The 27088-nt window shown below is 38.3% G+C and overlaps 1 protein-coding gene across 1 annotated transcript in view; it reads right to left on the minus strand.

The window, feature by feature from the left end:
- COL9A1 (collagen type IX alpha 1 chain) overlaps positions 1 to 27088 on the minus strand; it is a 68052-nt gene that overhangs the window by 34801 nt on the left and 6163 nt on the right. The window contains exons 5-18 of the mRNA XM_071547830.1: positions 24180 to 24576; positions 15556 to 15633; positions 14919 to 14939; positions 13798 to 13872; positions 13225 to 13260; positions 13053 to 13115; positions 10867 to 10920; positions 10257 to 10292; positions 5328 to 5351; positions 4970 to 5023; positions 3292 to 3345; positions 1673 to 1705; positions 1527 to 1583; positions 755 to 808 (exon numbers count right to left, since the gene is read on the minus strand). Coding sequence (XP_071403931.1) covers positions 755 to 808; positions 1527 to 1583; positions 1673 to 1705; positions 3292 to 3345; positions 4970 to 5023; positions 5328 to 5351; positions 10257 to 10292; positions 10867 to 10920; positions 13053 to 13115; positions 13225 to 13260; positions 13798 to 13872; positions 14919 to 14939; positions 15556 to 15633; positions 24180 to 24576 — 1036 coding nt within the window. The remainder of the gene's footprint in view (positions 1 to 754; positions 809 to 1526; positions 1584 to 1672; positions 1706 to 3291; positions 3346 to 4969; positions 5024 to 5327; positions 5352 to 10256; positions 10293 to 10866; positions 10921 to 13052; positions 13116 to 13224; positions 13261 to 13797; positions 13873 to 14918; positions 14940 to 15555; positions 15634 to 24179; positions 24577 to 27088) is intronic.

Genomic DNA, 27088 nt, shown 5'->3' on the forward strand with positions numbered 1-27088 from the left:
TCCTCCAGCATTGAAGCATGGACCGAGGTAGAGCAAATTTTGTCAAATTTTCATACAGGTATTTCCCAGGGAAGTTGTGGATGTACCAGCTCTGGAGGTGTTCAAGGCCAGATTGGACGGGGCTCTGAGCAAACTGGACTCGTGGAAGGTGACCCTGCCCAGGGAAGGGGGTTGGAACTAGATTATCTTCAAGGTGCCCTTACGAACTCTTCTATGATTCTATGAAGGTTATATAACAAGGTTAATTCAAATGAAACACCTTAAGAGTTCAGATTTCAAGCTGAATCGGACTTGGCCTCTCTAGTTACAGTCATTCTTTGCTTATGAATTTACAGTGTGTCCTTCCTCTCTCAAATATATTTTTCTCTCTTATTCTTCATGTAACTACTCCTCTGAGCCACATAACTATGAACATGTTAAGTCCACAGAATTCTTGTTTGAAAATTTTTCAATTAATAAATTTAACTTCAATTATTGCCATGATTTCCATAATAATTAAATGGAATTATCAAAAGAAAAATTAAGATGAGCATGACTTCTTCATCATAATAAACACAGAATACAAGCAAATAAAAAGTAGAGGTGTGCCTTCAGTTACTCTGGAGCATTATGATGTGTAGTGTCACTTCATGCATTCTGTTAAAACATTTAACAGTTCTTAACAAAATGTAATATTGTTTTTGAAACAGAGGCTTAACTACTATTAGCTTACTAAAACCAACAGCAGGTTTTCATCTTTCTTCCAGCTTTTTACCTTATATCCTTGTTTTCCTGGTTCACCAGACTCTCCTTTTGAACCTTTTTGACCCTAAAATAAACACAACAAAACCCCAACAAACAAACAAATAAATAAATATTAATCAAAATTAAAATACAGTTTTAAAAAATAGACACAGGCTGCTGAGAACTCTCTTGCTGTTCCATCTCAATCCCCATACACCACTCTCTCTCGTCACCTGTCTATGAAACACCACATGTTAAGTGCCATGCACAAAACTATCTGCTTTTGGATCTAACAAGGCTGTATTTCTAGGCAGGTTAGTATTTCTTCTTACCTTACCCCATAAAAATTCCCTCAAGCCAACAGTATTCCCAAAAATCATTAAAGAATGCATAAAAAAAGATTACCTAAACTGAGACTCAATGCGTTCATTTCAATTTAATATGTTACAGGTCTCTCAGATAAAGAGAAAGAAGGAAAAAAGAGTAAGGTTTTGGAGGAATATTTAGGGTTTCTGGAGTCAGACTACAAATAGTCCAGAAAGATAATGAAGCAATCCTTCACATACTCTAATTCTTTCAAGACCAAACATGAATTTTACCCTGAAGATTAAAGCAGCAGCATGAGATTTCAATAAGGGGTTATTTTGGCAGTCAAGAGATGAATGACCCTAAACAACCAAACTGATCAAATCTTTCTTGAAATTTAACAGTGAAATGCCCTTTTGTCAAGCCAGCAATTATCCTCTCTAGTGCATTAAGACAGCATCTCTATAAGGAAGGCTTGAACACACAAGTTCTCTTACCTTCATTCCCATTAAGCCAGCGTGCCCTGGGCGGCCAGGTGGACAAGCATTGGGACACTGGAAAACCATTCATACCGTTACTACTGCATAGGTTAAACATCACTGTCTCAAATCGCTTATAAAAACACAATGGAAAACAATCTTACCAGCAGATCACCATCTTGCAGGCCAATTGTTCCCTAAATTAAATTAAATTAATCACAGTCAGCAAAAGAGAAATAACCAGACCTGACTCATTAGGCAATACAGTCATTAGACAAAACAGAAAATACTACTACCTAAAGCCAGAATTGGAAGTATAATCAATGAAAATACCTCTGACATGAAAAGTACCTAAACTGTAGGATTTTATTGTAGAATTGCAGGTACCTGCAAAATTCTGCCCTCTAATTTATATGAACATTTCTGAAAAAAACTCCAAATATTTATTTTGCTTTTTAAGCTACCTCAGTTGTATTTTCTATTAAACATATATCAAATATAACAAAACCCCATGAATTTCCATCAGAACCCAAGACATTTTCTATAACATCAGTAATTTACTACCATTAAGCAAAACATTCAGATCTTTACAGAGAAAATAATCTTCCCACATCACAAGTATTGTTAGATGACAGTTGCAATAAACGAGACATCAGTGTACGAGATGGACACAGTGAGAAGGCCATTCCTGATATTAAATCAAATACTTGATGGAAGCTAGGGGGAGGCTTATAAGACACAACAGGGAGAAATACAATTTCACAGCAGCTGTGGTCTCTAAAGCCCAGTGGAAGGGAGCACACCATTGCAGAGAGAAGCACAGGGAAGTTTAAGGAATGAATTGGTATCCTTTTATACAGAGCGATTTTAAAAAAAGCTGAGAGTATTTGGGTCCACAATGTTATCAGCTGGAGTGGGACTGTGACACTGCAGAAATGCAAAAAGGACAAAGCTTTAAGGAATAGAAGCAGCATATCCCATTATTGAGAACTCATTTCTGCTTGTTTCCTAATTACTCGTCTCCACCTTACCATCGCAGTTTTTGACAACACCTCTGCCAGTTCTCTGGAAACTTTCATGAAAACAAGAAACATGACACGAATAAAGCATATGAATTTAGGGTCTGTCCCTAAAGACTGGGGCAGGAAGACAAACAGTACAGCGTTTAAAATGTTGATATGACACATTTCTCAGCAGTTTGCATTTCACAGCATCCAGAGTCCTGTATGTCTGCCAAACTATTTTCTCTCTGGGTAGGTAAATTGCCACAACACAAAGGCATAACACACATCCCTTCTCCCAAGAGCTTCAAACAAGGTAACTATTCTCGTTGAGCAACACAGCACTGCTGCAAAGCTTTCTTCTTTCTATTCCTTGTAAGAAGCAGGCCTGATTGCAAGAAAGACGTAAGAATTCAAACCAGCTAGAAGCATATATTTCTGTCTCATGAGTCAAACATCAGATTTTTCTTCTCCTATCAGAGAAAAGTTTACCTCTGCTGAATTAACATCAGTGAGGCCCAACAAAGACTACATTTACAGTAATATTATGAATCGCAGAGAAGTTTAAAACCTGTGTATTTACAGTTTGCAGAAAGGCATCATGACAGAAGTTACAGAGTTTGCATTTCAAACTACCTTTTCTATAACTGTAGAGAAACTTGCTTTCCAAATGGAGATCAAAAGTCTGCTGAAACCTTAAAGTCAGCATTGAGGAGAAGTTTTTTTCAAGCAGAAACAGCACAAAATTCAGATATCAGCACATATTAAATATAATCACTTACGGGAGGACCTGGTGGTCCTGGTGGTCCTGGTGGCCCTCTTTTTCCTGGATCTCCCTTAAAAAGGGTAAAATATTTTTGTTGATTCATAGTAATAATGACAACCAGTAGTTATATATTCAGACCACACAACAACAGTGAAAACTTAAGTGGCTGCAGAAGGACAGACTAAATAGCCAATTCAAACATCAACCCAAAACATAACACCCATAGTAGAATGGCAAAACATTTTTTGAGTAGAATGGCAGCCATGTTGTGAAATAGGAGCCACAAAAAGCCCAACAAATTTTCCTCTGCTTTAGAAAGTTAAAACACCTGACCACAGAATCACCTCTGTCTTACAACTGCTAATTTAGTTCTGAAGAAGAAGAATCCTAGTAACTGGCAAAAATGTCCAAAGCAGAGAGGAAGACAAATCTCCTTTTGCAAAGCCTCAGATGAATTTACCAAGTTAGAAACTTCTCCTGTTTGTGAAGTTTTGATGTCTAGCACTCGCAGAAGTAAAGACAAATTATTTTTTCTTAATGCTTTGAATTAAAATAGATGAAATATTTGGGTTGTGACCACTATTTAACTTAAAACTGTCATTTCGGTAACAATTTTACATCTTATTAAATGATAAATATAATTAACAAGATGAATATAGAAATCCTATTTATTACTTCTCACAATGCAGGACCTATAGAGCCATTCTTTTCCATATAATGTGTAATTTCATTGCGTGACTCATTATTACAGTGTGTTATGGAGGTTTGAGATATAAATGGATTCAAGCAGAGGCCAACTATACTAATAGAGGATAAGCTCCCATGCAGCTTTGGAAAAATGCATCACAGATGCAATAGCTGATTGTGACAAACTCTGAACTGCCAGAACGTGTGACATTATGACAGAAAAATGCCATTTACAAATAGGCTGCACACTTTCACAGGTTCTTGCCCTTGCTGCAGACAACACAGAGAGCTAGATGGACCTTCTGAAACAAACTGGCAATTTTAATATTATTTTTAAAATTAATTTATATGATTGGTCACAACAAATGCATTAAAAAGTAGGCTTTATTAAATAAAATTTTAATTCTATTTCAGATTTCAATTAAAAAATACCAATTGGTTCCAACTCGCATTTCAATGGTAAAGTATGGAGGCAAAATGTGACAGTGTGGTGAAACTGAGTGCACAGTTTAGCTGTAAGTTCAATAGATGGAGTCACACTTAAAATGGGGCTAAGGCGAAATCCTGAATTGCCATGTTCACATATGCAAACAAAAATCAGAAATTGCATTTGATCCTGTGCCATAATGTATATGTGAGAAGACAGGAGGAAAGTTAAAGGTACATATGTAACGTTAAGGTTTACATTTCCTGTATTTCTGATAGGTGTGCTTTTTGATTTTAGCTTTCCTCGAATAAGAGGAAGAGTATGGGACATGCCATGAATCATTTCATCCTAATCTAACAGGTGGCCCTGACTTTGTGCTATTCCTTTTTCATTATATCCAATGAGCTACAAACACAGTCTTTCTTATACCAGTGATCACTGTAGACAAAAAAAAAAAAGTATGAAAGTATTGTAATAGCACAAATAGTGTTTACATGGCCTAGTAATTATTCATTTTTTAGTTAAGTAACTTCTAGCAATTGAATAAATCTACATTTTCAGCAAACATAGTGGTACTTACAGGTGGACCAGCACGACCTACTTCCCCAGGAAGTCCTGCTGCACCAGCTGGACCCTAAAACAACCAAAGTAAATAGTACTTTTAAATCACACAATACCTATGTAACAAGCATCTAAGGTCTGAGAACATATAATTCTCTCAAGCAAGAAACTATGCCTTCAGACACCAGTATTCTTGCCCCATATATGATGCAACCTCAGTGGTAGATGAAGAAAACACGCATAATGGACAGAACATCTGGATTTTAAAAATTTTCTTTTTTCACTGAATTACTTTTTAGTACAGTATAATAGCCTTTTTGAATATCTAATTAGATTCATTGAACAGTATAATTATTAATTGTAAAAATGATACTTACACGTGGTCCAAGAAGCCCCTTGCCCTGTAAAGTACGAAAAAATGTCAAAAATGTGGGGAGGATTCCAAACCTATTCAAGCTGTTTGCCAAGAGCAGGGTATTTGAGATTAAAAGGTATAAAAAAAACCCCATGCTCTTTGGCTCTGCAAAATCATTTTCAAACCTCATTCAACTAATATTAAATATCAATTTTTAATTGGGTAATCAATATCTGGAGAAAAATCAAATTATTGATTAAGTTGTCTTGCAGTAGCATTTAATTACACATATTTACAAACACATAATTCCACAAAGGAATGAAGACATTAAAGCCCTTGGGTTTAGCTAAATATCAAGTACCATGATGAACATGTCTACGCTATAATAATTTCCTTCTAACAGTGTATTAAACTTGATAATAAAACAGAACTTTTCTGACCCAGTGCTTCCCTGAGGTCTAAATCCACTAAACTAGTGCTTTTTGGTAATCAGAAAGAACACCAAAGTGCTCCTGTTTACATTTTCCATCAGTATCACTCTGAATCATTTCAGTGAGAAGTGCCCAAGATACTTCTGTCTATTTGGACAACACACTCTCTAAGAAAACAGATCCCTCAAGTCTTGCATTATTCAAGCAAATTTAAATTTTTATGGAAAATAGTGTCAATGACATTAATGAAATACTAAAATAAAAAATCCCAAACATACCTAAATCTTCAGGAGATTTGATGTAATAAAGTAACGGGGCTAAATGCAAATTTTAAAACCACTGAATATCAATTCAGGATTGTATTGCAAAGCTGTCTTTACAAATATTGGTACAACCCAGGGAAAATTTCAAGCATTTATCAGAGTCACTTCATTTTATCCATTTAATACACAGGGGAAAGTAAACTTGTATAACCTACATCACCCCTTTGCTCTTACGTCACACTTCCTTGCTGCAATTCATTACATTATACATGTCTGTATTTGACTATACGAATCCAATTTTCACTGCATCACATATCCAATATTATAAAATTACCTGCCACTGAAAAAAGGAAAGTAACTACTTGCAGATTCTCATTGGAGTACCCCTTCTTAACTTGCCCCTTAACAATAGCAGAGAATAACAAAAGTGATCAATTTTCAAATTCTCTGTCACTAATTAGAATCATAGAATCAATTGGGTTGGAAAAGACCTCCAATATCATCAAGTCCAACCCTTGGTCCAACTCCAGTCCTTTACCAGATCATGGCACTCAGTGCCACGTCCAATCTCAGTTTAAAAACCTCCAGGGATGGGGAATCCACCACCTCTCTGGGCAGCCCATTCCAGTGCCTGATTACTCTCTCTGGAAAGATTTTTTTTCTGATATCCAACTTAAATTTCCCCTGGCAGAGCTTGAGCCCATGCCCCCTTGTCCTATTGCTGAGTGCCTGGGAGAAGAGACCAGCCCCCACCTGGCTAGAACTTCCCTTCAGGTAGTTCTAGACAGTGCTGAGGTCACCTCTGAGCCTCCTCTTCTCCCGGCTAAACAACCCCAGCTCCCTCAGCCTCTCCCCATAGGACTTGTGCTCCAGTCCCTTCACCAGCCTTGTTGCTCTTCTCTGGACCCGCTCCAGCACCTCAGTATGTTTCCTGATCTGAGGGGCCCAAAACTGAACACAGTACTCAAGGTGTGGCCTCACCAACGCAGAGTACAGGGGAAGGATCACTGCCCTGGTCCTGCTGGCCACGCTATTTTTGATCCAGGCCAGGATCCCATTGGCCTTCTTGGCCACCTGGGCACACTGTTGGCTCATGTTGAGCTTCCATACAATCCTACCCATATGTCAGATGTGTCGAACACTAACAACTTATGAGCACATAAAAAATTTAGAAGGAACTTAACAGAGAGAATGGACTGAAGAATGCACTGAATGTAGCAGTCACAGGTCCATTTACCAGGGTCGGATCAGAGACATCATCATATTTAAATTACTTTAAAAAAATACTTGAATAAATCAGAAGTATTATATGAATTTTGTAAACCTGCTATTTCAAAGATTATCCACTAAAAAGATGAGACAAAAAATAAATTAAAACTGAATGATTCAAGATTTTGGGATTGATCCCTGTATGGACCATTCATTTAAGAGTTGGAGTTGATGATCCTTGTGGGTCCCTTCCAACTCAAAATGTTCTGTGGAATATTTAGCACAGTTATATGTGAAATGAAGCAGGAAAAAAAAAAAAAAGGAAAGGGAAAATAAAAGATGATACCTGAAGCTTGCCAGGATACATTCTGGAGAAGAAAAGTTGACAGAAGCAGAAAGGCAAATGCTATATATAAAACTTTACATCCTTATATTCTTTCTAGAAGTTAACCTAAACCCCTAACTTGGCTAATAAATTCCACTGGATGAGCTGGAAAAACAGCAATCATAATTTAAAACTAATCAATGTTGTAGCCAAGGCTTCTGATTTTCTGTTTGCACTGAGCATTTTAGCAACTTAGGCAAGGGGGATTTGTGAGAAATGAAGTGTTTGGATAACCATCCAATACTACTCCACTTGCAAAAGGCCACTGACTGAATTCAAAGCAGTGTGTAATTACACCTAAACACTCAGTTAATCACTTAGTTAATATGCACATTCATAAGTGTGCTCACTATGTTTCTAGTAAATGAGGTCTCACAGATCAAACAACAGACCTGCAAAAGTCAAACAGCCCCATTACTTCACATTTGTAGTAAGAGCTTCTCCAAAAGTCTCTGAATCTGAAAATTAGAACCACTACACTCCACCACTTCCACTTCTACCTTTAAAAAAAAATTATTATATTTAATATCACTAAAGGTGAGCTGACAAGTGCTGGCCAGTTTGAGAATCTTCCAGTAACTGTGATTTCTTCAGTAGCTTAGAGCCATACATCAAAGGGAAAATTGTATTTTTACAAGCTTTCCTAAGAGATTTATTTTGAGCACTCATTTTTCCACATGGATTCAGCATGTATGGGTCAACAACCATGGAGCTACAAAATCAAACACTAGGCTTCTTCCTAACGTGAGGATGCTCATTAAGGGTACTTATTCATGGGGTGACTAAGTATATCCAGCTCTTCTTTTCTTTTTCCTTTAAATAAATAAGAATTCTCATTTCCTCATTATAAATATCACTGCAGATTCACCTAAAATGAAAGCTTCAGTTGCCTATTAAGAAGTGGCAGGACACCTCCAAAAGCAAAAAAGCAATCCCTGCTGAGGTTCACTGAAGCATTATCACCTTAAGACTGAGAGTCCCAGGGGAAAAAAAAAATCACTCAACTTTGAATAAGGGTCCAAAATCTTAGTAAATTTACTGCTTTTACAGTCTCAAAATATGGTGACAAAAGACCTGCTGCTCTGAACAGAATCAGCATTCTACCTTGATAGATTAGTCTAGTTTTCTACTTTCCTAAAGTAACATCTCCATCTCTAAACTGAGATTTTCATACATATTTTGTAGACACTTTCTGAAGACTCTTAAATTATTTGCTCTCACATTAGCCTGTCAATAGCAAGCTAATGTGAGCAAGCTAATAATGTATTTTTCCCCAAGTCAGTTTTTATTTCAGTTGATAGGCTAAACTACTACAGTATTTTAACCAAGTATTTCAGTAACTCCGTTTTACTTCCCCATTTTTTCCTGTCATAGAATCACAGAATGGCTTGGTTTGGAAGGGATCTTAAAGACCACCTACTTCAAATGGCATGGGCAGGTTCACCTTTCACTGGACCAGGTTGCTCAGAGCCCCATCCAACCTGGCCTTGAACATTTCCAAGGATGAGGCATACATGGCTTCTCTGGGCAATCAGTTTGTGTCTCACCTCTCTCACAGTAAAGAATTTTCTCCTAAAATTTAATCTAAACCTGCTCTCTTTACCCTGTCACTACATGCACCTGTAAAAAGTTCCTCTCTAGCTTTGAAGGCGCCCTTTAGGTACTGGAAGGCAGCAATTGGGTTACCCCGAAGTCTTCTCTTTGCCAGGCTGAATGATCCCAATTTTCTCAGCCTTTTCTCATAGAAGAGGGGCTCCATCCCTCTAATCATTTTTCCTATAACATACTTGACAGAGTTAAACTAATTCTTCATTGCAGATACATATTTTAAACTGCATTGCTTGCAACCCAGAAATTATTTTCCCATCTATATGATAGCAAAAAAACCCAAAAAGAATCCTCAAGTCCCTAACAGAATGTAGGGATTTCAGCCTTACCTACAAGCTACCTCAGTTCTGATGTTTTCTGTGACTAAGTATAGCTCATACATTGTGCCTACATACTGACCAGCCATTATAAAAGCGTTACCTATTTTTCAGATTTTCAGGTAGGAAACATTATCTAGAAAATTAAAATAAGGTGTCCACAAAGGGATTAATCTTAAATTTGAACATGTCTATAATGCAACAGTTTCAAGAATAACTCTGGACAAATATCAAAATGATTGTTTAACCTAAATTTAATGAGAGTTAATAAGACAGGGTCTAAAATACAGATATACAAGGAGTCCTTTCTCCTCTTTTGTCTTGTTTTCATACAGAAGGGCCGAGGAAGCCTCATATAGTATTTAAATTTCAATGATCCCATTTAAACACTTAGCAAGGAGTTGAAAATAGGAATAACTGTAGATTATGCAAATGAAACATAGACTCTCTTGTCTCTATATCATTTTCACAAAGAGATGGAAAGGAATGGTGTAAGTCCAAAACTTGGGATCACATGACACACCCTACTTTCTTTTCTACAACATACAAACCAAACATAGTATTTACACAGATATAAAGACAAAAAGGTTCCTTAAAATACTACTTTAATAACTTATGAGTTCTTTGAAACCTCAGAAACAGTTTTTGGCTTTTCTTCACCCCATTGAGTTGTAAACATACTTCATCTTAAGACTTAAGGTGAAAATATCCTCTTCATATACTAAATACATTACTTACTGGAAGCCCACGAGCACCTGGAAGTCCTGGCTCACCCTTTAGAAGACAAAAAATTAGTTTTTCAAGAGATATTAGCATAAAGTTTTGTAAACAGCATACAGAAAAATGTTCTCACTTCTGGGGGTTATCATTTAGTGGGCACAGTCTGCAGGTATTATTCACTTCAATAATACTATGCTGATTTCAATAAGACTTGATAGAAAGAAATACTTTCTCAATATTAAAATGACAGAGCCTCAGAGTTTTTCTTTCCCTCCCCTCAAAAAAAATCAAATATGCTGGTTACTCTGACTTCTGATGAATATTTCATTTGATTGACTGCTGATGAAGTCAGGTTTCACTGCGTATTACAACGACATGATCACAATACAAGATGAAAAAAGCCTCACCATTACTGAAAATGCTCAGCCTTAATGTCACCAATGTAATATCACCATTCCTTACTGCTGGTTGGGGGAATGATGCTGTTTTGTACTGTGTGAAAAAGCCTGTACTCTATAGATGTTTTGACATTATAAGAAAGGCTGTAGCATCTTATTAGTTCTATAGAGACAGACAAAAACTCTTCTTTAAAAAAAATCCATAATTGCATGCATAATTTTGTTCTTACCTTCTGTCCTTTTGGTCCTGGGGCTCCACGTGAGCCATCAGGTCCTGTGAATCCCTTTGAAAGTAGTGTATATAGTGTTAATACAAGGGTTATGTGGTTTTCTTAATTACAACAGAAAACATTCAAAAGCATAGAACAATGAAACTATTAAATGAAATAAGTAACTGCAGGAGACTTGCAATTCAAATTCCTACATGTGCAGATAATACTTCCCAAGTTCAAAGTACAATATTCTGGTGACAAACATTAGTGCCTGCAATATGTGTCTTCAAAAATTACTCAGTTAAATCACAATTAAATTAAACATGTGATCTCACATGGTCTTATTTCCTCTCAATGGGAGATTGAAAATTTAGTTCCTGGCTCAAGTTAAAAAACAAAGACTGTCAGCGTTTTTTCCATTTCAAGTAAACTGTTCATTGACAACACCACCAAAAAAAAAAGTCACCAAAGCTGTCAGGTCAGATTTAAAGTTAGTCCTTGAACCACACATGTCTATCTGGATAAAATTAAAAAGCAGCCATGGGGTTATGATTATGAATTCATTTGGAGTTCTTTTGCTTCCAACTTTATAGCCAGCTTATAAGTTTTAGAAATGTCCAGATATCCATAAGAGCTTTTGTTTTACATTTGTCCAATAATTTTCTTTTTTGGTACACTTCCACTTTTTTTGGTATACTTCCAGCAATTCCATGTTCACACAATTGCTCTGATAATTTGCTTTTGAAAGCTTACATGATCATTACAGGCAATTACTGTACAGTATCTTTTCACAGTCTATTAAACCTGACACTGAAATAATTTGTGAAATAAAATGAGATTTAAAAAGTCAAAATGGCCTCACCAATTAAGGTATTATAAATCTAAAATCCCAATTAAAAGTTGAATGAATGGTGGGAGCAAAATACGGTCCCATGTTTTGCCTACAAATGAAAATAAAAAAGGTTCAACAGTTCAGAAGACTGAGTTCCAGCATCACATTTTCATTCACCCACTAAGACAAGGCAATATGCAAGTGTGAACAAATATCAAAAGCTGCCCCCATTTTAGTGCATTCTTTTTCATCTGATTGTGTTCCCACAAATTCTGACAAGGAAAATAAATCTATGCCTTAAGTGAAAATTACAAGAGGTAATGATTTTGAAAGATCTGCTTATGGGTTTTTGACAGGTACAAATGGGTTGTGGGTCTGTATTGTTTTCAGGAAAAAATGAAGTGGTATGGCATCCCACTCCCAAAGCCCATTTCCTCTTACAGATTTGAAATTTGAACACTTTCATTAAAGACTCTTCCAGCTCCATATCCACTAAATCTCTTCTCAAAAGCAAATTAAAAATTAACCTCTAACAGCATTGTAACCTTAAGTGGATATTAGACTTTTTCATTTATATAATTTGAAATAGTCTCTAATATTTATATATTTAAATATATATAAATATATAATCTCTAATATATATTTATATATACTCTCTAACTTATTGCATATAATCTTTATTTTTGATGTTTCAGATGTTAAAAGCATACTGCCACATATGTAAATTAAACATAAGCTTGCCTACCTCCTGGCATAAGATCTAAGCACTAATGTAATAATCTTGCTTCATAGCAAGAAATGCTTTCCAGCACTGCTCTCAAGGGAGAGAAATAAGAAGAGTTTTCCAAAACTCTTTGAAAGTGGTTTTATTGCCACAAATTTATTCAAGAGATATGACCTAACAGGCCATCAACACCAGGTAATGTTGAAACTTTTTTCTTCTCTATTATTTTCCACAGGGACAGGAAGGTGCATCAGTAGATTCTCTCATGCCCTCACTGCCCTGCCCTTCCCTGCTCCCAGACACAGCTTCCAGAGCAGGTGGGATGCTTCTCACCTGCAGCACCACTGCCCAGTGCCCTCTCCAGGGAGGAGTGGCATGAGTGGCAGCACTGACAGCCCTTGCACTGTTCCTCAGCTGCTGCCCAGGCAGTGCTCAGCCCAGCTGTAATCCTCCAAGAGAGCATTTTTAGCTTGGGGAAAAGTTAAATTTCCTCTCCCACCACATGCACCTCTGACAGTCAGTGGCAGCTGAGAGGAAGACAGAGAATTCAAAAGGAGGTCTTACTTCTACATAAATAGACTAAACTCAAGTGGTTTTCTTTAAATAAAAATTACAAAGAGGAAATTCCAGAAAATCGAGTGTACTCACATCAGCTCCTGGCTCTCCAGGCAACCCAGGGGATCCTGGTTTTCCTGCATCCCCATCTGGACCCTTCAGGATTTAAAAGGACAGTTAAGCATGTTTTAGAGAGGGAAGCAGAAACGAAACTCAAAACCCCTTCTGTCGCAGGAGCAAAGGCAAAGTAGCTGAAATCACTTACCGGTGGACCAGGGGGGCCACTTGGACCTCTCTCCCCCTAACAAGATATGAAAAGGAAGGCATTAGCCAGAACTACAGCAATATTGTATGGTCCTTCATGAAAAACACTGATTTACAGATTATGAGAAATAATCCTAAACTGATTCTTACTGTAGAAAATAAATATTCAATCTACATGATCTCTACTTCAGACCAACAGAAACTTCTGACAGGAACTGAGGGAAAATACATAGCAGTTCCTATCAGGAATAAGGCCACAAATCCTTATCATGATATAGTTTGAATAATTCTACATAATCCCTTTTGAGATTAGATTTATAAACTCACTACACCCCATTTAAGGCAGATAAGAACAGCATATGATGCTGATTACATAAAATAAACAAATTTTCCTCATAATCTCAAAGGCCACTTTCTCCCCCCCCCCTCCAGCCCACTACAGAGTATGAGACCCATCAATTCATATGTGTACATAATGCCAAATTCAAGCTCCTTGGGGTCAAATGTTAACAGACAATATAGGTACACCTCGAGGCATTTCTTATTTCCTAGGCAGGGCATGGGAAACACTTACATCAATGCCATCAATACCGGGAACTCCTGGTGGTCCTGGTGGCCCCGGGGGGCCTGGTGGACCAGGAAGACCTCTCTGACAAAGAGTGAAAAAAGGTGCAATTAGAACCTGGCAAACCACCAAGCCAGTCCGGGGGCACCGGCACAATGAGAAGCTACAAGTTAGTCAGGGGGTCACAGCTGTGATGAGGAGCTGCATCCTCACTCTGCATATCACAGGCCCTATATCCCAATTTGGCTGCCACTGCAATGACTGGCAACACTCCCCTTGCAAACGGAATGGGAAAGGTGTTAAACCCACTCCCTGGGCCCAGCCACCCTCCTGTGCCCTACAGTGCTGGCAGGACCAGGGCAAGGCGAGGGGAGCTCGATTCCCTACAAAGCAGGACCTGAATGCCACATGGCAATGACAGGGAGGCAGAAATAAAAGTGATCTTTGCAAATCAAACACCGAAATTCACTGCGCTTCTCCAATTACTCATTCAGCCAACACAAAAGAAACATTCTTCTTGAGAGTTCACCCTAGCAAAGAAAATTTAAAGCAACCCTTTCCCTACTTCTCTGAGTGGCTCAGCGGCTTCCCCTGGTTCCTCAGGATTACATTAGCATCTACAGAGGCACTTTCTCAAAGCGCCAGGCTCCCGAGGGGAGGTAGCAGGCGCCACCAACCTGCGGAAACCCAGAGAAAGGCTTTCACGCGTCTCGGTGCCTATAATGAGGGGCTCTGTTCTCCTTGGAGCGAGCTCTGACCGTGGCCCCACAACGGGGCTCTGTGAGCAGGAGGCTGGCCCGATCCCTGAGTTTGGCCCCCTGCTACTCACAGCGCCGCAGCACTAGACACTTTTCCTCTGCACTTGAAAAAAAATTGCATCCAGTGGTAGCTGTATGTGGATCTCAAGCCCCGCCACGTCACCAGGCACCTGCCTGATGCCCACCAGGTAACACCAGGTAGGCACACGCACACGGCACCCTCCACCCTGCGGTCAGCTCGCCTTTGCTGGGTCAGCCACAGCTACTGAGACCCAAAAACCTCCCGAGGGGTCGGCAGCAGGGCGTGGCAGAGTGGCCTTCAGTCCCTCTGCACCTGAACCCTGCGCACCGTCCCTCCCTCCCACTACTTACCTCGATTACCGTCTGGCTTATCTGCGAGGGAGGAAAACAGGAGTCAAAGTCAGAATAAACTTACTTGAGCCAGGCAGAGGCAAAGTGCCTGCAAGAAAAGCCCCAGGGGCAGGATGCGCGGCAGAACTCGGGCCATGGATGGTGGGAGCAGCCTGAGGCTGCCGGGGCGGGCGAAAGGTGAACCAGCTGCAGTCCCTCCCGGCTGCTGCCCCGGGGAGGGTCGCGGCGATTGGAGGAACGCCGGCCGTCGGGAAGTGAAAGGACTGAGTGCCAGCAGCGCTTTAACCCTTTGCCCTGCTGCTGTTGGTGGGGGACCGACCCCCACCGCCCCCGCGGGTTCCCCTGTGCGGCGGCAACTGCGAAGAGGCGGCCGCGACAGTCCCCCCGCGCGGGGTGTCCCAGCCAGGCAGCGGGGCAGGGCCGGGGGAGGAAGCAAGTCACGGAAGGGTTAAAATGAGGCGGCTGCTACTGCTGGGGGGGTTGGATTTCTAAAGGCACCAAATTCCAGACAGGTATGGCAAAAAAGCGCATCGCCGGCCAGGAAGCATGACAAAAAGCGAGGCTCCTGTGAATGACAGGGCAGGACAAGGCAGGACAGGGCAGGACAGAGCAGGACAAGGCAGGACAGGTCGCTCACCCGGGCCGGCAGCTCGCCGCAGCCTTCGCGCTGGGGCCGCAGGGGGTCGCAGTGAATCACCATCCACTGGATTTCGAACTGGCAAAGGAGATAAAGACCATGTTAATTCGGTCAGGTGGGTCACGCTGGCCGAGGGTGTAAGAGGAGAAATGCTGGCACACTACGGCGAGTTTTAAACGGTGGGTATTGAATGACAATAGCTCCAGGTGTGTACGGGAGAGCTCGGTCCGGAGCGGTGCTTTGCCCTGCATTCCCCGACCCGTAACTCTGGAGGTCTGTTAAACGGGAGGCATAAACCAACCGGGGGATATCAGAAGGAGAGATTCATTGGGTGTCAGTTTTTACATATTTATAAACACTGGCATTTTTTCTCACACTGCATGGTCACAGAATCGCAAAATATTCTCAGTTGGAAGGGGCACACAAGGATCGTTGAGTCCAAGTTTTTCTCTAAGTGAATATTTGTGCCCAAGGAGAATGGGCTCCAAGTGTGAGATATTCAAAAAGCAGGTTTATATGCACACTGGCGACAGATGCAATTGAGTAAGGTACTTCTGTAAAAGTTCACATCTTCTTTGAACACTTGTATTTGCTGCTGGAAGATGACACAGCATAAAGGCAAACCTCTTCTCAGAAGCTGCAACTGAAACTTGCTTGATGTGCTATATAAACTAAAAAACAAGCCCTCTGATGAAAGTTACTGAATCGCTCAAACATACAGCTTCAGAAGTATACCATTTGTATATAATGCATATGGAATTTTAACACCAGAAGCATATTAAGTGGTGAATAATCACTGTATCTAAGTTTTAAAGTCTTGTGTTTTTTTCCCTTCACATCACACATAGTATCAGCCTGACTTATGAACCACTGAGTGGTTTATCCAGAGATTTTTCAGTTTGAGGATAACATTCCAAGGCTTCTATTCCTTTCTTTACATTACAGAGGGCTCAGAAGTTAGGGAGAAAGTTTTTGGTTTGGTTTTTTGTTGTTTTTTTTCTTGTTACAACATAAATCAGAGTCTTTTCCCTACCAGGGTTCTACTTTTTATGAGAAGCAGAAAATAGAAGTGAGTATCTCATTTCTTTGCCTCTCTAAGTCTTTCTTCTTATTCCATGAGGTAAAGTAACTCTCCACATCACTCTCACAACATAATGTCTCGGTGCTTCCTGGCTGCCTTCTGTGCTCTCTGTGAGATATCTCATTGCACTCTTCAGTCCCAATCCATAAATGATGCAGAAGGCAGACTGGACACCATCCTTACATTGACTTATTTACTTACTGACTACTAGAGCTATTAAATGCCCTGAGTCTGAAGTCCTTTAATATCTGTGCAAGACACCACATATCCAAAAGTTAAAAGTTGCTGCTTTGGGTTTTTTTGCCTTTCATTTTCATCACTTCAGTGCTGCCACTCCTGAAATCCTCTTTATCGCATCTGTACTATTCTGTTTACTTGGCAGTCATCACAGTTTCCAGACTGCTGAGACTACAGCACAACAGAAGCAATACCCTTGTTTCTTTTACCTGTTATCTGACACCATCATATGTGAGTCAATTCTCTCCCTCCTTTATCCACTTCTCATTTTCAAACCGTTCTCAGTTCTTAATAATAGCCAATTGAGCATCATAATATACATATGAAAGAACAGAATATATACTGATTTAATACTACAAGACAGGCTATATAATAGTAACTGTAAGAGGGTATCTGGAGTCTAAGGATAAGGACTAATAAAAAGGCATAAAAATGGATTCCAATGATACCTCTGTGTATAGATGGATTCTGAGTTCTGAGTCTCTACATTATTCACCTTTGAAGCCCATTTGAAGAGGGAAAGAGATCCATAACAGTCTCTAAAGCAGTTCATAAACTATTTCTGATTAAACTAATAATCTATTTCTTGCTTAAGATAGACATGGTTTTAAGTGACAGAATTTCTAGGTTTTTTGTTTGACTGTTTAATATTAAATGTAAGTTATAATAAAGAATAATTAAAATTGATAAATCATCCATTCAGTAGTTGGAAAACACTATTATCATGGTTTGCCTCTACAAATGCAATCTGCATGTAATCCGAAATTGTGTGATTCTACACTTCCTTCCTTAGGATGCTTCCCTCATTCATGAGAGCAAATGAACAGGGCAGTGGAAACAGTTCCCATTCTGCAGAAACTGTAAGTGTGGAAGTAAATGGAGTGAAAAGTGGCAAAAAGAGAAATGACAGCTTTGTGGAGAAGACAGACAAATGCCACTGAATAAGCCTGATTTTGGTTCATGATTCTTACAGACTACTGAAATATTATTTCAATTAAAATATCCTCATTAGAGAACATTCTGCATAGGGCAGGCAGAGGGAACTAGAGGTCTGAAAGGAAGCATTTGGGTGCAGTTATGCAAAAAAGCTGATCAGTAACAACTCTTACTGATTTCTTACTGAAATCAATAATCTGGAGATGTGTTTTCAACTTATAAAACAACGCAAAATCTGTAAACACTGAAAAAATTACTTAAGACATACCACCAGCAGCCAATATCTGTATCAGCACATGCTGCAGGTTTTTTGGTAAAGATAATCATTGCCCATTTTTTATCTTTTTTTTTTTCTTTTTTGGTCTGTGTGTCTGTCTCAGTAGTTTTTGATTTCTGTACTAGAAAGATTTGAGATGGTAAAATACTAACTACTGAGTTGTACTAGACTTTGATGCATGATTGTCCTCATGGTCAGCTACCAGCAGTTTATATAGTGAGCATGATATGCTATGATATGATATTTATCTTTGGCTGGCTTAGGTCAGTTCTCCTGGATATGATCCCTCCCAGCTTCTTGTGCACTGCCCCACTGGCAGATCATGAGACACTAAAGTCCTCGACTTAGAGTAAGCACTGCTTAGCAACAATCAAAACATGAGTGTGTTGTCAACATTATTCTCACACTAAATCCAAAACACAGCACTTGACCAAGTACTAAGAAAGTTAACTCTACCTGTCTTAAGGCTTTATAAACCAAAAGTTTATATGAAACCTGCCTGACTTTTTAAAAATGAAAAGTAAAACTCTTCTGTTTACAAGGTACTAAAAGTTGTGACTGGCCACCTATTGATTTAGGAGAGGTGAGAAAAGGATAAATTTGTTCAAGCCTTGCTGTCAAGATACCTTTTCCCTTGACAGTATTTCCCAATGATCTCATTAATTATGCTAAGCTGATTTAAAGAATGCCACTATTTTGAAGATGTCTCATGTGGATGCTCTATTGATAACAATGCACAGTGTTACTAAGGATTAAGTACAGGCATAATGTTTTCAGAAAGGAACCTCAGATAATTCAGGGGTAATCATAAAGCAACATTATTAAAATGTATTCTTTTAACAGCCATAGCTGTTGTGCTGGTTTGGACTGGGGTAGAGTTAGTTTTCTTCACAGGAGCTGGTATGGGACTGTCTTTTGGGTTTGTGCTAGTTGATAACTATTGTTTTCATTATCACTGAGCAGTGCTTACACAGGGTAAAGGCCTTTGCCACTCCTCGCCCAACCCCAGCATAGAGGAGGTTGGGGGTGCACAAAAAGTAAGGAGGGAACACAGCTGGGACAGATGACTCCAACTGACCAAAGGGATATCCCATACCATATGACATCATGATCAGCATCTGAAGCTGAGGAAAGAAGGAAGGAAGGAAGGAGAGTTTGGAATGATGGCATTTGTCTTCCCAAGTCTTCGTTACATGTTTGATGGAGCCCTGCTTTCCTGGAGATGGCTGAACACCTGCCTGCCCATGGGAAGTGGTGAATGTGTTCCTTGTTTTGTTTTGCTTGTGTGTATGGCTTTAGATGTACCTATCACACTGTCTTTATCTCAACACACAAGTTTTCTCCCTTTTACTTCTCTAATTCTCTCCCCAGTCCCCCCAAGGGGTTGAGGCAGCAAGCGGCTCTGTGAAGCTGAGATGCTATCTGGGGTTAAACCCCAAAAGATGGTTAAGACCCATGGGTCAATATTCCTGACTTACATTTTCCAGGTTTCATCCAGGATTTCTGTTTCATCTTAATTTCTCATTCAGCATGATATATTTAGATTAGCTGTGTCTGTGTGTTCACTGTTTTGTCCTCTTAAGTTCTATGGAAATGCCTGCAAATGCCCACAGCTTTGCACATCTCAGTATCAACTATGTCATTCAGTTGTGCTATTAGTGCAGTAGATGTAAAAGGTGAAGGTTAAGTAAGATGTAAATGAGACCTAAATATATAGGGTATTTTCATGTAGCATCAGCCATAGGGATGTATTTAGCAGTACCATAGGCTTTAAGAAAAACTGCAACCCTCAGAGAAGATGTCTTATGGGAGAACTGGCTCTCTGTACTCCTCTGGGCTATTGTTGACTTGGCGATGATTCAGGGAAAGACATCCCTTTAAGGGAAGTACAACTTAGCTAAGCAATTTTCAGGTGGAAATTTTCTACAATATTTTGTCAAGGATTATATATCTATGTTTCTTCTAAGAGAGGCCTGCTCTCAACTGTTTGTACACTTGTTAATGACTGAGAATAAATGACATATATTTAAATACATCTCATTCTAGAGCTATTTTAAATGTCTTTCATTCATTTTTCTACACCTCTGTAATAGGTTTTAGAGCTTCATTTTCCTTGCATCTTTTTTCAAAGCCTTTGAAGAGTATAGCCAATTCTGGTGTCATTTGACTTTCCACTAGTGGTAAGGGTTCAACCTTCTGAATGTGAGATTTCACAGGGTGAAAAAAAATGAGACATGACTTTGTACAGTACACAAACACAATCTGTTCTATGGTGCAAATTAATCCATGTTCAGCAAGTATCAAAAAGCAGCTTCCTTTGGATGTTACAAGTCATGTAACTGCCCTCAACTTGTTAGCAGCATTAAATGTTGATCAAATAATGACTTCTAGCAAAGTGTTTAGTGTCTATTATGACAAAATCATGGTAATGCCTCTGAATTTGCAGAAACTGAGGCAATTATATCATCTCACAGCAGTTATCCTTTGAGCAGTAAGAACTTAATTCCCTTACCTTCCTATAAAAAGTGTGATTTAGAAAGTAAGTTCCTTTTCAGTTTTGAAACGATGCTATGTCTTATATGGCTTAGAGTTTATGGTGGCTTATTTTAATTACTTTTAGATAAAAAGAGCTATTTTCCTTTTTATCTAAAAAAAAAGGGTAAAAGTCATCTGTAAACCTATATAAAAATTTGTTCTCCATAAAATATGCCAGAAATCCTGGAATAAATCTTTGCAAAGGCTCAAAGGCAAGATACAGGTTCTAATGGAACTATACCTATTACTCTCCTGGGCAATCATAGTAACAACCAGCAATAAAAAAAATATCTCTTAAAATTATATGTATTATGGTGCACCTATAAGAATTTGACTTATTCTGCAAGATAAGTAGAGAACTCACAGAATGCTGAAAAAAAAAATAACAGAAAAGACACAATTTATGTCCATTAAAAATTTTACCACTGGAAGTAATATACTTTAAAAATGCCTGGAAGTAAACTGGAAATTGTGCCTGGAGCATATTAAATAGCTGAGACTGTTGAGATGTTTAAACTGCCTGTAGTCAAGCAAGTTAAAGGATAAGCCTAAACACAGATTCATCTAGACAATTTAAAGAGAAACAAAGCACAAGCTAAACCAGACACCTCTACAATATAAACAGATATTTTAAAATTACTTGTCCATCAGATTATGTAATTCCTTTATCATAATTTCAAAGCATATGATCTTCCCAGATATACATTTTTGTAGTATTAGGTTGGACCACTACTGTTTTGGCTTCAATTCAATCTAGTGAGTCCTATGTCAAACCCACAGTTCTGTCTGAAATAAAGGATATTTTTAGACATGCAAGCTCAGTTTAAGAATATAACATCATGTTTATCGTCTTTCTTTCCTCATAATTTGTTACAGTACTTCATTATTCTTTTTGTCAAAAACACACATCACGTTGCTACTTTAAGGCCTACCCTATGTAAATATTTTATTTTTCCCAGAAAATTCACTATGTATGACTGAATCTTCCCAGAAACAGGCTAAAGGTATAAATAAATATTTTCTGCAATAAGTAGTGAATTGTAAAATTTGTTTAATTTCATTTTGTTCTTTCATCCTTAAAGAAAGTTAACATAGTTTACATAGCTTCACACTAGTGCCTATTTGTGTACATTCTTAAATATAGACAAAGCAGAACCTAATGCTAGACACACTTCCCCCATGAGATGCCTGAAGAGCTTCAGATAATCAGTGTTTGTCATTTGTATGCCTTGCTGTCAAGAGCAACCTCTGCAAAACATGGGCTGGAGAGGAAAGGGGATAAAATTTAAAATTTCCGTCCGTTTTTTCTGAATTCTTCCAACATAGCCAAAAGTCAGGCAGAGCACCAGCAAAGAAGCAAAAGAAGTCTGAGTTCTTGCCAAGGTGACTTTAATCTCTCTCTTCACTTGTAGGCTCCCATTTCTAATTGTTACTTCAACAGGGAAAAGGAATCTTCCTCATTTTTAAAGGAATGACTCTGTGTCTAACTTGGTTTGCCGTGGCACTGTGTACCAGCTGTTGTAGTACTATTACATTAATACCTATAGCTTTCTGTGCATTTAATCAAAATATCTGTCCAAAGAGGAAAACATTATTGACATATATTTTTTTTCATCCAGTAATATTCAGAGTATGTGTCATGTTTTCATCATCCATCAGTATCCCACAGAGCAGCTACCAAAGCTGAGACATATGCACCTAACTGGCACATTATCAGCTCCAGCTGATTACTTTTGAATAATATTTTTAAAGACTAACTTTTTATTTTTAGCAGAATTAGTATAACTTTTCAGATATTGTTATTTCCTAATCCACATCTATAGCAACATACTAGATAGCTCCTTTTGGACACCTGAGGCAGCTTTCTGTCAGCATTCTTCAAGTAAAAGCGATTTCGATCCACTGCAGTACAGTAGCTGTATATACAGAGGTGAGGAGTCATGGGATGCTTCTTTTGTTGCAGTGTTTTCCCTTTCAGGTTTACACAATGCTAATTTTCCTTTGTCCACATTTTTTTTTGCAAACAGTGTGAAGTATAGTTAGAAATTATGGCTCACTTCACTCTTGTTTCAAAGGTGTTCCAAAACTCAAGTACAGGGATGTGGAAAATGGTTACAATATATTAAGCACTTGGTTCTTTTTTGCCATACAACTTGTTTTGAAATGAGTACTGTATAGATATAAAAGAAATCTTGGAGAAGAAACAAGATAATGGATGGAACTTTGCAATGTTTTATGTATTTTTTTCAACTATGTTTTGAAACTATTTCCTTTTAAACTAAAAGTGAATCCAGAAATAGCCTTCCCAAAGTCCTAAAGGTCATTTAGTGACACATTAGGACAAACTTGTCAAATCATTCAGCATAAAGTGCAGTATAAGTGATCAGCTGAGAAAACAGTAGCTGAAAAGAACACTTTCATGGATGTCTTAAAGGCAAAATGCCTATTCTACAAATACCTTCCTGTCAGAAATTACAGATATGTCACTTTGTATGTGTTTTATAATAATTGCTCATCTCAGAAACTGAATCATATAATCAAATAATAAAATGTCTGAGGTTTTCATATTGAGTTTTCTTTGCTGAAGAGCACAAAACCTTCCACCATTAGAGTGAGTTTAAGTGTCTACTACAATGCACAGGGAAAGGTAAATATCCAGCAAAGGGATTCACAGCAACCATATTGTGGAGGTGGGATGTCCTGAGCCAGCCAGGAGAAGGTATTGTGGAAATGGGTGGGCATTATGTCTAAGCTATGTTGGGCCCTTTTCTTGGATTGGATCTAGTCTATTATGCTACCCTTATCCCTCACAAGATTTATAAACCAAAACCTTCTTTATGAGTTCACCATCTACTCCAGGTCAGTTTTTTTCAAAAAACTCAAGCTAATTAAATATTAAAAGCAACTGTTAACAAGGTCATATCAGGAAGCACAAAGATTACAACAGTCTCCTGAAGTATAAGATACTCATTATAATCTCTGATTTTGCCCTGAAGTTTAAACATGGGTCTCACATTTCCTTCCGAGTAGCTCAAAAAAGACCTCCATCAACCTCCCTTACAGGAGCTCCCCTTGCATTAATGATTTAAAATATTTATTCTGCCAGAGACACATTTAATTATCTCTGGTTGATGGTTGGAGCCTGCATAGGAGAGATATCCCAGTCCTAGCTCAATGAAAGTTTTACTTCGTGTGAGGTATAGCCGACAAATCCATGTCCTTAAACATCCCTCTAGATCAAGCTCCACACATTAGATAAGCAGATGAATGCCTGACTGATACATCCAGGGAGAGCATAATCCATTGACAGAAGTGTAGATGTCTGAGAATTTTCACTTTTGAAACTTAGCTGTAATCTGGGTAATTTCTTACCTTACACAGTGCAAATATATATGAGCAAAATTGAAAAAGCAAAGCTAGGACTTACCTGCCAAGAAGCTGTTATTTTCTGCCATTTCTGCTTTCAGAAATCATTTGAGGATGCATTCCACAAAAAAAAAAAAACAACATATTCAATGTAAAGCATTTTTTACAGCAATAAAAGATTTTGGAACTTACCGGAACTGAAATTTGAGGATTGTTTTTAAGTTTTCCAAGCAGAGCAAAGCCATCAATGTTGATTTTCCCTTTCGGTTTTATGTTTAAGGATTCGATTTTAATACAGTCAATAAAAAGTGTGACACTGCTTGCTTCCACAATTATCATAAGCTTGTGCCATTGGGAGTCAAATAAGAAAGGCAAATGCAAAAATGACGCTGTATGGAGTCTTCCATCTGCTCCTTTATAGGAAAACTCAACACTCTTCAGTTGACCATTAAGATTCACTCCAACTTGTTCTTTTCCTGAAGAATCCTGAATCTGCCAAATAGTCCAGTATTTCTGAAGTGTGGCTCCAGTCATCCGAAAAGTGGTTAGAAAGGAATATTCATCAGGCAACCCATTGGAATATATAGCACTGTGTAGGATCAAAACACAGTAGATTTGTTGTGCATTTATTCTGAAAAGCTCCACATATCACCACAGAGTAATAAAGAATCATCACTCGATGAAACCATATTTCAACCATGCCTGTATCAACTCTCTTTTGCATGCAGAGTCCAACAATAGGGCTTTTTGAGACATTAATGTTGTTAATGGTACAAGGAACTGATTCAGAAATGCAGGCTCTTTCAACACTGCACAGTATTTATGATAACCCTTCTAAGTGTAATGATGGAGCAATAACTGACTAATATTTCAAATTTAGAAACTATACCCTACAATTATCCTATTTCCCACTATTAGACTTATAAAATCAGTCAATGCAGGGTGGCTTTATAACTGACCAGGTAGGTAGTCAGTGAAGATCTGATTTGATTTTGAAAGCATATGGATGGTTTTTTGCACATGCATTTTCTTGTCCAGCCTGCCAATAACCCTTTTCTTACTGTATTAGCTATCATTTCAGCAGAAATCACTTGACAAACTTTTCGTTGACAAATACACAGATGGTGAGAACCCACACTAAAAATTTATTATGTCCTGTGACATTCAACCACAAGTCTTCAAGTAGCAGAGACAGATTTGCCACATACAAAGCATCTCATTTTTTTGCAATTCCTATAATGTGAGATTTGGAAACATAGGTAGGACTGGCTGAGTCACAGTGCAAAATAATAATGTCATTTTTTTAATCTCAAATGTATCACTGAATCTAGTACAATATTTAATACATCTATCTAATACAGTATCTAATACAATATTTATGATCTTATTCCACGGATCATAAAACTGTAGTGTCATATCAAGTTGATATCAATATATTATTTGCCATCTATCCACATTTAAGTTGTATTTGAATAAATTTTTTAAGCATGAAGATATGCAGAGTTATTTTGTCCCAGCATTCATTAGAATAACTTCTCAGGCAAGTAGGCATTTTGAACAAAGTTGTTATTTGAGTGGCAGATCAATTCCATCTCAGCAGCTATTGAGACAGCATTAATGAACCTCGGAATTTAGGCAAAGAGTATAAAAACGGGGGAAATGGAATACAGTAATTCTTTTTCTGTATGCTTGATGACTACTGATTTAGAGAGTACGTCTAGAAGCAATGTCCCTTGTTTGCAGGTAGTGTTCCAAGCTGTAGTGCAGCTTTATTCCAGCAGGCAGCAGCACAGACTCAGCAGATTTCAGCGAGGACAGGACAACCTCAGGAACAAACTGCCCTCACTGCTGGTGTTTCTCCTTTTCCCTTCATGCTTTTACATACATCTGGAAGCTAGTTTATAAGGAAGGGGAATATTTAGCTGGGAAATTAGCTCGTTATACAAGGTGTGGAGATATACAAAACTGGAAGAGGGGGTACCCTGCCAGTATTTTTAATCTGTCTGTTCTTTGCTCTGAATAGTGTCTCTGTTAACTGCAGATGAAGTAGTCTGTCCAAGCTGGTTTTGTTACACAGGATTTTTCTAAATTGTTGTATATTGTCATCTCAAATGCAAATGTCAATGCGTGGACCTTGTACCTTTCCCCTGTTCTAAACACTCTGCAGTGTTTACTGCTGTTCTCTATCCTTGTGTTGGGCTTCTAGCTTACGCAACATGCTTGCGTATTCTTTTCTGCTCCAGGAAGATATTTCCTGTCCCTCTCCAAACACACATTCACTCTTACTAAGCTTCTGATCCAGTTCAGCACATCTTTTACAGACCTTTGTGTCCTTCCTCTATAATATCTCTTAAACAAGTATTTCAATCTCTTCTAATGCTGAAACCTTAGCTCAGCTGAGTCTTTTATCTCTTCAGTTGCTGAATCCCCTGTTTGTTCTTTCAGAAGAGCTGATTTTACTACTACCACACTGAGGGTGGTATTGTTAGGTAATTTTTAAATAGCCTTGGTGTGACATTCCACTTTATCTATTAAGTTCAGTGACTCCAAGGGATCTGATGCACAGAGCTCCACAGCTAAAAGAAACAGTCCTAATTCCACATCCTCTGTGGAGAGGTTTTCATTCTTCCTCTGCACTGATAAGCTCTGCTGTCATGGCAATACTGGTTAAACTACCTCACACATTTTCTTTCCACCTCAGCTGATAGAACTACACTGTCAAAAAAACCACAACAACTAAAGAAACAACAAAAAAAAAACCCTAGTAAGCATATTTTTATTGTTTACACCATATTGGCAAATGAATTTCTTACACCATATTTAGCTATAGAGATAGTACTTTCTAAGCCATTATATAGGCTCTACTTCTTTTTTCAAACATTAAAATAGAAAATAAATATGTTAATTTTTTTCAAGGGATATACAAAGAAGAGAAGTTTTGTAAGATCTTCTGACACCAGTAAGAGAAAGTTAAATTATAATAATTGTATATAGAGCACTAAAGATAAAAAGTCAGTGCAAAAATACGGATAATTATTTACATTCTAAAACCTTTAAATAATGAACCAGAAGAACTGCTGCCTCTAGACTAATGACTCAGT

Source organism: Pithys albifrons, chromosome 2 (genome assembly GCF_047495875.1).
Source record: "Pithys albifrons albifrons isolate INPA30051 chromosome 2, PitAlb_v1, whole genome shotgun sequence".
In the NCBI taxonomy this organism is placed as follows: Eukaryota; Metazoa; Chordata; class Aves; order Passeriformes; family Thamnophilidae; genus Pithys; species Pithys albifrons.